Below are 9,787 nucleotides of genomic sequence, written 5' to 3' on the forward strand. Positions count from 1 at the left end.
GTTCTGCTTCGTGCGGGGTTTGTTTCTGGCACTTGTAGGATGCAAAGAGTGATGTAAGACAATGTGCACAATTGCCATGAATGAGAAACGGTGGATTAAGAGTAGGCTAGTCGGGCAGGGCTCAAGACCACACCATGAGCAAGACACCCCCAGCCACAGCGTCCGCCCAGCCTCCTCTCGCACGAATCTCGCCGGCGCGCCAAAGAGACCCGCGTCGGACTCAGCATCATACCAAGTCACCCTATCAGGCGGGCCGGACCGCGCTAAGCAATCCGCTAATGCAGGCCGTGCATACCCCCCTTCTGCGCTCAGCGCTGCCCCTCCTCGCCTTCACCCGGCAACCTCAGCTCTCGCCTTCGCTTACTGGCCTGCTTAAACCGCCAATCTCGCCCTAAACATTAATTCCTGACTTTGCCTTGCCCCTAATTACTACTGCTCCTCCTCCTACTAGCACTAGCACTACTATTACTATTACTACTTCTCCCTCCCTCCCCTCCTATCCCCGCTCCTACTACAACAACAACGGCAACGACAATTAGCTCGACGCACACTACGGTCTAGAATAACAAACAATGGGCCTCTTCGACGAGCTGGCCTCGGACGTCGCGAGCGCGGTGACGGGCGGTGGCGGCGGCTTCGGCGGCGGCGGGCGCGCTGGGACGGCGACGCCGACCGCTGGATCTTCGTGAACGAGGAGACGGGCGAGCGGCGGTGGGATGCCGAGGGGTTGCAGGTTGGTGAGTGAGTTCTTTGCTCTTTTTTTTCTCTTCTTTTTTTTGATGTGTTTGGTGTGCTTTTGTTGGTGGTGGTGTGGTGGTGGTGGGAGGGGGCTTTGGGGGGGGGAAGGCTGCTGGGGTTTGAGGATTGGGCTGACGAGCGGTTGAACAGGGAATGCGTGGCGTAATGAAGAGAACCGCGTGGAGAATCGCTGGGATAACGACGTGCAGGATGTTGAGTACGCGCCGGAGAATGCGGCCAGGTGGGCTGAGCGGAAGGTGAGGCTCCCTCTGATTCGCGATTCTATGCCACTATCTACTTAAAACCGTCTTTCACTCTTCGCTTGCCTCTCTCTTGAGTGATGGAGAGGGAAAGGTAAAGGGGGAGGGGTGCGGCTTCTACGAGAGAGGTTGGTGTTTTGTTCAGCTGAGCTAACATACTCGCCCTCGCAGGCCCAAGACGTTGAAGACTTCCCGGATGACGCCGCACAATGGGCCGGCCGCAAAGCGCAAGACGTCGAAGACATCCCGGAGGACGTCGAATACGGCGTCGAGCGGCGCTACGACAACGCAAAGCAAGACATCGAGGACGTGCCGGACGATGTGGCGGGCTTCGTAGGCCGCCGTGTCGGCGACGTCGAGCGCTTTGACGACCGTGTCGAGACCCGCTTCGACGATGCGGTGCAGGACGTCGAGTGCGCGCCGGAGAGACTCGAGCAGGACGTTGGCGGCTTCTTTGGCCGGAAGGTCGCCGATGTGGAACGCTTCGATGATGATGTTGATTATGCATATGACTAGGGGAGGAACGAGGGACGGAATGATAGGTGGTGAGTGTCCTTGAGCTTTACCTCTCAGCTTTGGCTGGCTGGCTGGGCTATGGTATTCAGGAGTGGTGATGCATGATTGAGAGTCTAGCCCAGGGTTCATTGGGCTTTTCGGCTCGGGCTTTGGGATAGATGGCAACTTTGATAGTCGAATTGAGAATGCGTGAAACCCTAGAAGTGTGCCGACTTGGTCCAAAACAATTCTTAGGCGGGCGAAAGAGACCCTAAGTCATAGGAAGAAGGCAGCCATCACAACATATTAGAGCTCGCTTAAAAAAACCGTTTAATTCGTGGTATCCGCAGAATCAAAACGCACTTACTCGCCTCAGTACCAGTCCATCCTTTGCCCTTGGCCGTCTCGCAACCAACCTCCACACCCAGGTACTATACCGGGAATTAGGTAGCATTGAGAACAGTAAAAAAACCCTCTATAAGATGGCACAGCAAGGAAAGCATTGGCTAGAGAGAAAGATCATGTAAGCAGTGCAAGCCATGAGAAAAAATCGTGCGAATTTTTTCTGGAGAATCTCTGAGATATAATCCTTCGCTCTACTCACGACTCAGCATCTACAAACTCGTCCACGTCCTGCGTCTCCGAGTCCTTGCGTATGAGCGAGATATTAGTCATGCCCCCTGCGGGACCGCTTGGCTGCAGCGGTTGCTGGAGGCCCGGCGGGTGCTCGTGGTAGTTATCCATGGATGCCGGTTCGTGGTGAAAGTTGTTTGGAGGGTTGTTCTCGCCAAAGTCGATGAGGTCGTCGGTGGTTTGAGGATTGGATGACGAAGGTGCTTGAGACCTCGGAACGCTCTCACGGCTATTTTTGCGAGAGGGGATGGAGAATCGCCGTTGTAGACCTTGGCCCGGGATGATGGCGGCGATCTGAAGAGTCTGCTTGGTTTGTTCCTCAGGCGTTTTGCCGTCGCTGGATGAATAGACGAGTTAGTAGCTATAATTGCAGCTGAGATGGATATGCCGAGATAGGGTAGGCTCACATATTCGCGTTTATGATCCAATCTAAGTCTTCTTCACCTTCCTCTGACCCTCCACGCCCTCCACGGACTCGTCGGAATAGCCGTGGATGCCAATCCACGCCTTCATCTGCACGTTTTGCAGCTTCCTCACGCTGCATGATTTCTATCCGTGACTTTTCGTCCGTAGCAGTGTCTTGGTCTCTTTGCTTGATGGCTTGGGTAACGTTAGCCCAAAGCTTCTGCGATTCTCGCTCCTCTTGTTCACTCAGAGGACGCGTCTTTGGAGGCGTCTCTTTGGCATGAGTAGCATCGAAGAGAAGTACTTTCTTGCCCGTCTTAGATGCGAGTTAGTATCATTCAGAGGGTAATATTTAGCAGTGCTGGCGTAGTATTGTATTTGATACAGCAGGATTCGGGATCGGAGAGCATAATATAAAGGAATACATACAGTGAGGTCCTTGATATACATCTCTTCATTCCAAAGTCCGGAGAGCTCATACAAGCTTTTGTCGGTCTTCATGTCTTTTATGAATCCACCAATGGCATTGTATGTGCCACCAAAATAGCCTTTGGTCTTGAAATCCAGGTCTGCAACAAGCCCTGTTTCGGGACACCGGACAAAACTGTGGTCACCCAGTTCGTACTTCATCTTTCCGAATAATATGCCTCGAGCATACATGTTGGGTTGAGTAATGAAGCTGCAGACGATTACTATCACCAATCTAGGTAAATTTAGGTTATCGCATGCACGTACTATCGCTCCTTTCGGTTGAGGAACCGCATCACTGCTATACCCTCCATCATGCTTGCCGCGGAGTTCCCAAGGAATTTACTCCTTGGCTTCAGCGTACCGTCTATCCGTATATGATGCTCTGGTGCCATAAAGAAGTAGCTCGACTTTGGAGGATGGTGCGAAGTTTGTTCGGAAATGTAGTATCCTTTGGTCTTGTCAAGATAGTCCCAGTAACAAGTAAATGTCTCGCCAAGTATCGGGTTCAGAGGCTTCTTAACACCCCTGCAACTTGGTTAAATTTTGTTTCCAAACTGCGCAACGAAACATTCAAAAAGTGAACGTACGGCGGTTTAATATGCCAGCCGCTTAAGTAGAACTTCACAACTGCTACAAATCTTTCTACTGGATCATCAATTGCCGCCATGGGAAGCAGCGTTTCCGGGTGTGCCATGAAACTATATTCCTTGATATAAGCCTTCAAGGTACGTCGGAGTTCTCGGAATTGGTTCAACGCACTTCGTTATCCTTTCCAACATCGACCGTGGCTCCAATATAAATGTAGGCAACGTTACTCGGCTCAGATCCGCACCAGGCCGTAGTTGGGATATAATATGCATGAGCACTTGATTCAAGGATTCCGCTATCAGCTTGATTCCCAAATAGAGGCACCTGCCTCCGACCAGGCCGTAGGTATATACGCACTATTGCCCTGCTCTGAATCCACAACAGTCTCGTCTTCTTGAGTGACTGAGTCGCCTCGATCTCTAGTCTCATCGATTGACGAGCGGTTGCCTATAATAAACATGGTTGCCATATATTAGCCTGTAACTATATATATTGATTATTACCCTTATTTCGGGTATGGTAAAAGAGCAACAGGCACTCACTGGCTAATGAGTGCCGCCTGTGTCCATGGCCCAAAACCATGGTGGAAGAGTGAGGATTCTCACGCGCGAGGAGCGTATCGAGAGAAAATGGCGCGGCGGACGAGAATAAGGGTGAAATGTAAAAATTCTACCTGTTGCCCTTTTCACAGGCAGCAAACTAGGGGCGAAGTTGCTGGCAGGGCAGTTTTACTTGTATGGCGACGGCTATCATTCGGCGGGGAGAAAGTCCAAAAAAGCGCCTCGCGTCAGGGCACCCAAATACAAGCCACCGCCGGGCAGTGACGACAGTCAGTTCGGCTGCCACCTCAGACCCCTTGGCAAACTTCTTCGTTTCGGACTTTTTACCAGTACTTATTTCTCCGACTTCTACATTATGCAAATACTTCACAAAATGTTTGCATTTCAATTTAGGGTTGGGAGAAATTGCTGTCGAGCTCTATATTTATGCGGTTCCGAAGTGCATCAATACTTTCAAGCAAGCTTATCTAAACGACTGCTGTTGCTTCCAACCTTTTGAGGGTTAGCACTTCCGATGCTTGTAAAGGTTTCACAAAATATTCATTGCACAGCGACGCAGAATTAGTGATGAATCTGGGATTGCTCCGACATGCACTCCCATGCTACGCGAAAGGAAATTGCCTAGGCCCCATTTCATCACAAAAGAAATAAGGGTACGAGGGACATCAGGTATCATAAGGCTGTCTCTAGGACACTGCTTGTAACCGTACGCCATCCTGGGTATCTTAGACCATATTTGCCCTTCACGTAGACTCAGCGATCTTCTTGATTTCTTTCCCCTCCATGGTCACGAATTTCACACCAGCTTTTTTCAGTTCCCGGTGAACACCATCCACAGCTGTCGGGTCTACAGCCTTTGTTGCTTCGCCTACCACAAGTGTATTAAAACCCTCCTTCACGGAATCTAGAGCTGTATACTTTACGCAGTAATCCATTGCCAGGCCAGCAATGTAAACGTCTGAAATTCCCGCATCATGGAGTATGTCTGCTAATTTACTTCGAGAGACGGTTGGTTTAGTAAACGGATCAGCAAATGCTGAATACATTTCTACCCTCTTGTCTTGGCCCTTCTCCACAGTATGCTGCACCTTCTCAATATCAAGCTCCGGAATCAGCTCAGCGCCTGGAGTGCCTTGCACGCAGTGATCGGGCCATAAGCGTGTTGTCTCGGTCTCCTCTGAGTTGAGAGGGTTGTTAATGGTGATCATAGTCTCGAAGGGTTTATTGTTAGGTGGAGAATGATTCGATGCAAAAGATATGTGATCTTGCGGGTGGAAGTCCTTCGTGGCAATCTTAAGAGCGAAAGGAAAGGAAAGAAGTTTGTTGACAGTCGAAACGATCTCACGACCACCCTGAACTGCGAGTGAGCCGTTCTGGAATAGTAGTCAGTAGGCGCTCTTTATAGGGAAGCAGAGATATTTACAGGAGGGCAAAAATCCTCTTGGAGGTCTACGACCACAAGGGCTGGCTTGAAGGGCATGGTCGCGTTGACAAAGCCAAGTTGGTGACTCTTGAGCAGGTCTCAGGTTTCAGCGAAGGTCAGCTTTACAGAAGGTACAGATAATTGATATTTGGAATTTCCCTGCCACAAAGGCTTACAAGATTGAGCTGCTTTGAAGTATGAATATTTTGTCCGTGCGGCTCATGACTCCAGGCTGTCGTACCTGAGGAATTGTGCCTTGAGAAGTGATCGGCTGGGAGAGCTAAGACGCCAAGGTGGTCCCAGCCAATGACACGCGAGATCTTGGCACCTGATCAGGATAAAACAGGCTAATCTTTCAATTCCAACATCATAAGCCTTGGTTTAACTGGCAGATTAAGGTCACATTTCAAAGTACTGTAATGGATATCCGAGTCACTACGGGATACTTTCGTCTAGGAACCGCCTTAAATGCAGCGGAACTGAGTCTAGCATTGTCGAAAAGGGAGTTGGACTCCCGCTAGATCTTCTACTCAAGGTCCATGGAGCGGGAAAATGAACCCGCATCATTCGTAAGCCGAGATGACACTGATGCTGGAAATTTTCCACCTCAACGGTTCTTGTCCATCCTGATTTAGGGCTTTGATAGCCAAGAGATGTAAGAATCAGGCTTGAATGTGAGCTTGGATTTCTAAAGACCAGGGTAAGCCCTTTATAATAGGCAGTCGCCGCAAGGCTATAGATTCATGCCACGATCAACATGATTTGCTGCAGCACTCGACTTCTGCATACAGTCGCTTCGGAAAAGGATGGGTTTATGTCAGAAACCATGATCAAGTACAGAAATTTACCGAATCCTCACCTATTTGAACCACTTTTCTGTACCCGCGCATGATACCGCCCGTCCTCCATACCAACACATCGCCGTTGCCTATTTTTTTGAAGCTATTTAAAGCCTATATTTTTTCCTATTGCAGTTAGCGCTATGGCACATAGGAGAAGAGCTAAAGCACCTAAGAATACTATAAAGAATACCGCTAAAGCGCCTTAAGAAGTAGACCTTACCGTTAAATCTGCACTAATGCCTTCTACTACTGTAGAAAAGTCCAAAGGCCCTCAAACCTTTCTTTTGAGTATGGCCGTGTACGCTAATAGCATAACGCTATCTAGTAATGTTCGACCCGTCTCATTCGGAGTCTTTAAATTCCAGAAGTTTGTTGCCGAAAATACGCGTTAAGCTAGCGAATATTACGGCCTTTGTTCTTTCTAGCTTAATTAATTAACTGCCGTTATTATATCGAGTCCGAAGGATCCTATAATACCCAAAGAAGTTAACAACGTAGATAAATAGCGTAAAGTAGAGAGAATAATAGAGACACAATTAAAGTACGCAAGGAAGGCTTTTTAGGTTAATCTTACAGTTAGATATAAGACCGCTGCTACGGCTATTAACGCGTCTACTAAAGCCAGAGATGCTAAAATCGCTACAGCTGTTAATGCGGCTGTTAATGCGCGTGTTAAGGCAGCGCTTTAAGCGGTAGGTCTTCTAACCAAAGCAGCGGCCGGTAAGGAAGTAGGGTCCTCTAGTAAGGTATAGTAGAGGAAGTTATTAGTAAAAAGAAGAGATTAACTACTACCAAAATGCAGAAAGAGGCTGCTAAACGACGTAACTGTGTAGAAGTTAAAGGCAAGCATATATACCCGCTACTTAAACGTTATTGCTGCCTTTAATAGCACTATAAGAACAAAAAGCATGGCGTTATATACTGTCTTAAATTTAAATTAAAGCACTACCTATTATATGCTTACCACTAGGCGCGCTAGTTGGAAGTAATTAAATAGAAGAAAGCCACGCTTAATATACTAGATCTATTACTACTATTAAAGATTAGGTATAGTAAACGCATACAGGATAGGGAGGATAAAAAAGATATAAAGTCGGATAGCTATAAGCACTGTTAAGGTAACTCTAGCAGCACGAATAAATTAATTAGCTTCCCCCTAAGACGACAGCGGCAATAAGGAGAGGCTTATACGTCAGGAAAAAATTTACCAGCATTTAATTTTACTTTTCTACCATTTTAGCATTTTCTAGCATTTCTAGCATTTCCTAGCATTTAGCTGCCAAATGCCGCATTTAGAATTAAGTGTTAGTATTTAGCTGCTAAATGCCGCATTTAGAATCAAGTGTTAGCATTTAGCTGCCAAATACCGCATTTATAATTAAGTGTTAGTATTTAGCTACTAAGTGCTAACTATAAGATTACTAAGCATATATAAAAGTATAATTTTTATAATTTTTATATTTTATATACACTTTATTAATATTACTAAGCATATATAAATGTATAATTTTTATAAATTTAATATTTTATATACGCTTTATTAATATTACTAAGTATATAAAAATATATAATTTTTATAAATTTAATATTATTAATAAAAATTTAATATTTAATATTTTATATATATTTTATTAATATTAGTAAGTATAGGGGGCGGGGCGGCATTATAAAAAAATTTACCAGTATCTTAAATTAGGTTTATGCTAATTAAGCAATTTTAGTATTTAGCTGTATTTAGTTACATTTTGCGGCCATATACTACACCGCTAATAATATTATTATAATTTGCGGCTAAACGCCGCCTTAATAATAAAAGTGCTGCAAGCTGCAGCTTAATGCTCTTTTAGAAATAATAATACTAGAAATATTTTAGTTAACTAAGTTTACTATATACGCTACGCTACTACCTATAAGTTACTAGAAGATACGTCCCTTAGCCCACGTATACGCCACTATATAATTATAACAGGTTTCGCTATATAGCGGCTATATATAGTATTTAGAACTATCTATAGTTATATTATACTTTTATAATTGTTACCAGTATTAGATAGTCTTAGTGTCTTCCTTTTTACCTTAGCCTACTTTTAAGCTTAAATTGGCCTTCTCCTTATATACTAACTTGTGCAGTAATAACATAAATTTAGTTAACTTTAATATCCTCTACTTAATACTCGACTTCTAATTGGCTATAATAGTACTATAGTAGACGGGCTTAGTCTGTCCTTATTAATTTATCTAAGTAAATAGTTGCTTTACCTCCAAGAGCTTATGGCTTAGCTTAACTATAATAGTGTAATTTGCGCGCTATAGGTTAATAAATAGCCTAATTAATATAAAGGTGCAAAGTAGGATCTACTTAGAGTTATTAGTATTAAAGGTTTGCCTAGCCTTAGCTTTTTTAATATTAGATATACTAGCTATATAGTAAAGCACCTTATCTTTGCTATATTCTTTATATAGCCTATTAAACTAATAAGCTAGTATAAGAGGTAAGCGAGTGGTAATAATAATCTTACACGCTAAACCATCCGTTCGTTTTTTGACATAAATATAATTATAGATTTTTTTAGCTTAAAAGAACTTTATATTCTGTTAAAAATAGCGGTTAAGTATATTAATAAACTCCTTACTAAGTAGGTTAGTAGTTTACTTAGCGATAATTAGGTCCTTAAGTGTGCAACTTTAAGTTTTTAGGCGTTTATTGTTAGACTTATTAGACTTATTAGACTTAATTATAATAGAGGCATACTAGTCCCAGTATTAGATAACCTAGGCTATACTTACTACCGTTTTCGCGTTAGTATATAATTTAGCTTAGGTAAGTTTCGGTATCTTAGGTTTAGTATTTAAATCATTACTATCTTCCTCCTATATAGCCAGAAGTTCCTTATATTAGCGCCTCTACTCTATCCTTACTCAGTCCTTTATAGCTATAATTATAGCCGCCTTAGTATTATTAGGGTCGGCCTATAATATAACTAATTTAAAACAGCTGTTTTTTAGGATAAGCTTTTACTAGTTAAACTAGAGTGTTAACTCCCCTCTATATATCTAAAACGTTAGAATAACTATATAGAAAAATGTAACTAGTTTGCCGAATTTCCTATCTGCTATTACTCTAGCTAGGTTAGTCTTTACATTCTTATAAAGATGGTTAAATTCCTTCTTCTTTAGCTAGATATTTTCTTCTTTAAGCTTAAGCAGTACTTTAAACTCCGTTCCCTTTAGCTTATTAGCTTCTTTCTACTCTAGCCTCTTTAATCCTACTATAATAAACCACATTAGTTATATTAGGTTTTTATTATTAGGCATACCAAACGCACCCTATACGGTAGGGCTGCGATTATATATAATATAATACTCCTTAAC

The 9,787-nt window shown here is 43.9% G+C and overlaps 3 protein-coding genes across 3 annotated transcripts; 1 reads left to right on the forward strand and 2 right to left on the reverse strand.

The window, feature by feature from the left end:
* Positions 1–893: 893 nt before the first annotated feature.
* Positions 894–1,412, forward strand: K441DRAFT_455891 (uncharacterized protein; the record flags this gene model as incomplete). The annotated part of the gene is made up of 2 exons (XM_067641737.1): positions 894–995; positions 1,170–1,412. Coding segments are annotated over 2 exons (345 nt in total), but the record flags the coding sequence as incomplete, so codon positions are not given.
* A 456-nt stretch (positions 1,413–1,868) lies between these two features.
* On the reverse strand, positions 1,869–4,109 carry K441DRAFT_339152 (Oxysterol-binding protein). The gene is made up of 7 exons (XM_067641258.1): positions 3,948–4,109; positions 3,762–3,867; positions 3,590–3,700; positions 3,267–3,527; positions 2,961–3,210; positions 2,534–2,847; positions 1,869–2,463 (listed from the first exon to the last, which is right to left on the reverse strand). The coding sequence occupies exons 1-7, from the start codon at positions 4,057–4,059 to the stop codon at positions 2,094–2,096; spliced, it is 1,524 nt and encodes a 507-aa protein (XP_067507431.1). The 5' UTR covers positions 4,060–4,109; the 3' UTR covers positions 1,869–2,093.
* Positions 4,110–4,544: 435 nt separating this feature from the next.
* K441DRAFT_654783 (Isochorismatase hydrolase) lies at positions 4,545–5,809 on the reverse strand. Its single transcript, XM_067647739.1, has 2 exons — positions 5,574–5,809; positions 4,545–5,523 (listed from the first exon to the last, which is right to left on the reverse strand). Exons 1-2 carry the CDS (start codon positions 5,628–5,630, stop codon positions 4,894–4,896), a joined length of 687 nt encoding a protein of 228 aa, XP_067507432.1. The 5' UTR covers positions 5,631–5,809; the 3' UTR covers positions 4,545–4,893.
* Positions 5,810–9,787: the final 3,978 nt, after the last annotated feature.

The sequence above is a fragment of the Cenococcum geophilum genome, assembly GCF_001692895.1.
Source record: "Cenococcum geophilum 1.58 unplaced genomic scaffold K441scaffold_8, whole genome shotgun sequence".
Classification (NCBI taxonomy): domain Eukaryota; kingdom Fungi; phylum Ascomycota; class Dothideomycetes; order Gloniales; family Gloniaceae; genus Cenococcum; species Cenococcum geophilum.

Bases quoted from the DNA above. Each gene is read 5' to 3' on its own strand.
- K441DRAFT_339152 (XM_067641258.1), bottom strand. From the start codon at position 4,059: ATGGCAACCATGTTTATTATAGGCAACCGCTCGTCAATCGATGAGACT. The intron at 3,701-3,761 runs GTGCGTTGAACC...CAAGGAATATAG, and splicing joins ATGTTGGAAAGGATAACGAA to TTTCATGGCACACCCGGAAA. The intron at 3,211-3,266 runs GTACGTGCATGC...AATCGTCTGCAG, and splicing joins CTCAACCGAAAGGAGCGATA to CTTCATTACTCAACCCAACA.
- K441DRAFT_654783 (XM_067647739.1), bottom strand. From the start codon at position 5,630: ATGCCCTTCAAGCCAGCCCTTGTGGTCGTAGACCTCCAAGAGGATTTT. The intron at 5,524-5,573 runs GTAAATATCTCT...CTACTATTCCAG, and splicing joins AAGAGGATTTTTGCCCTCCT to AACGGCTCACTCGCAGTTCA.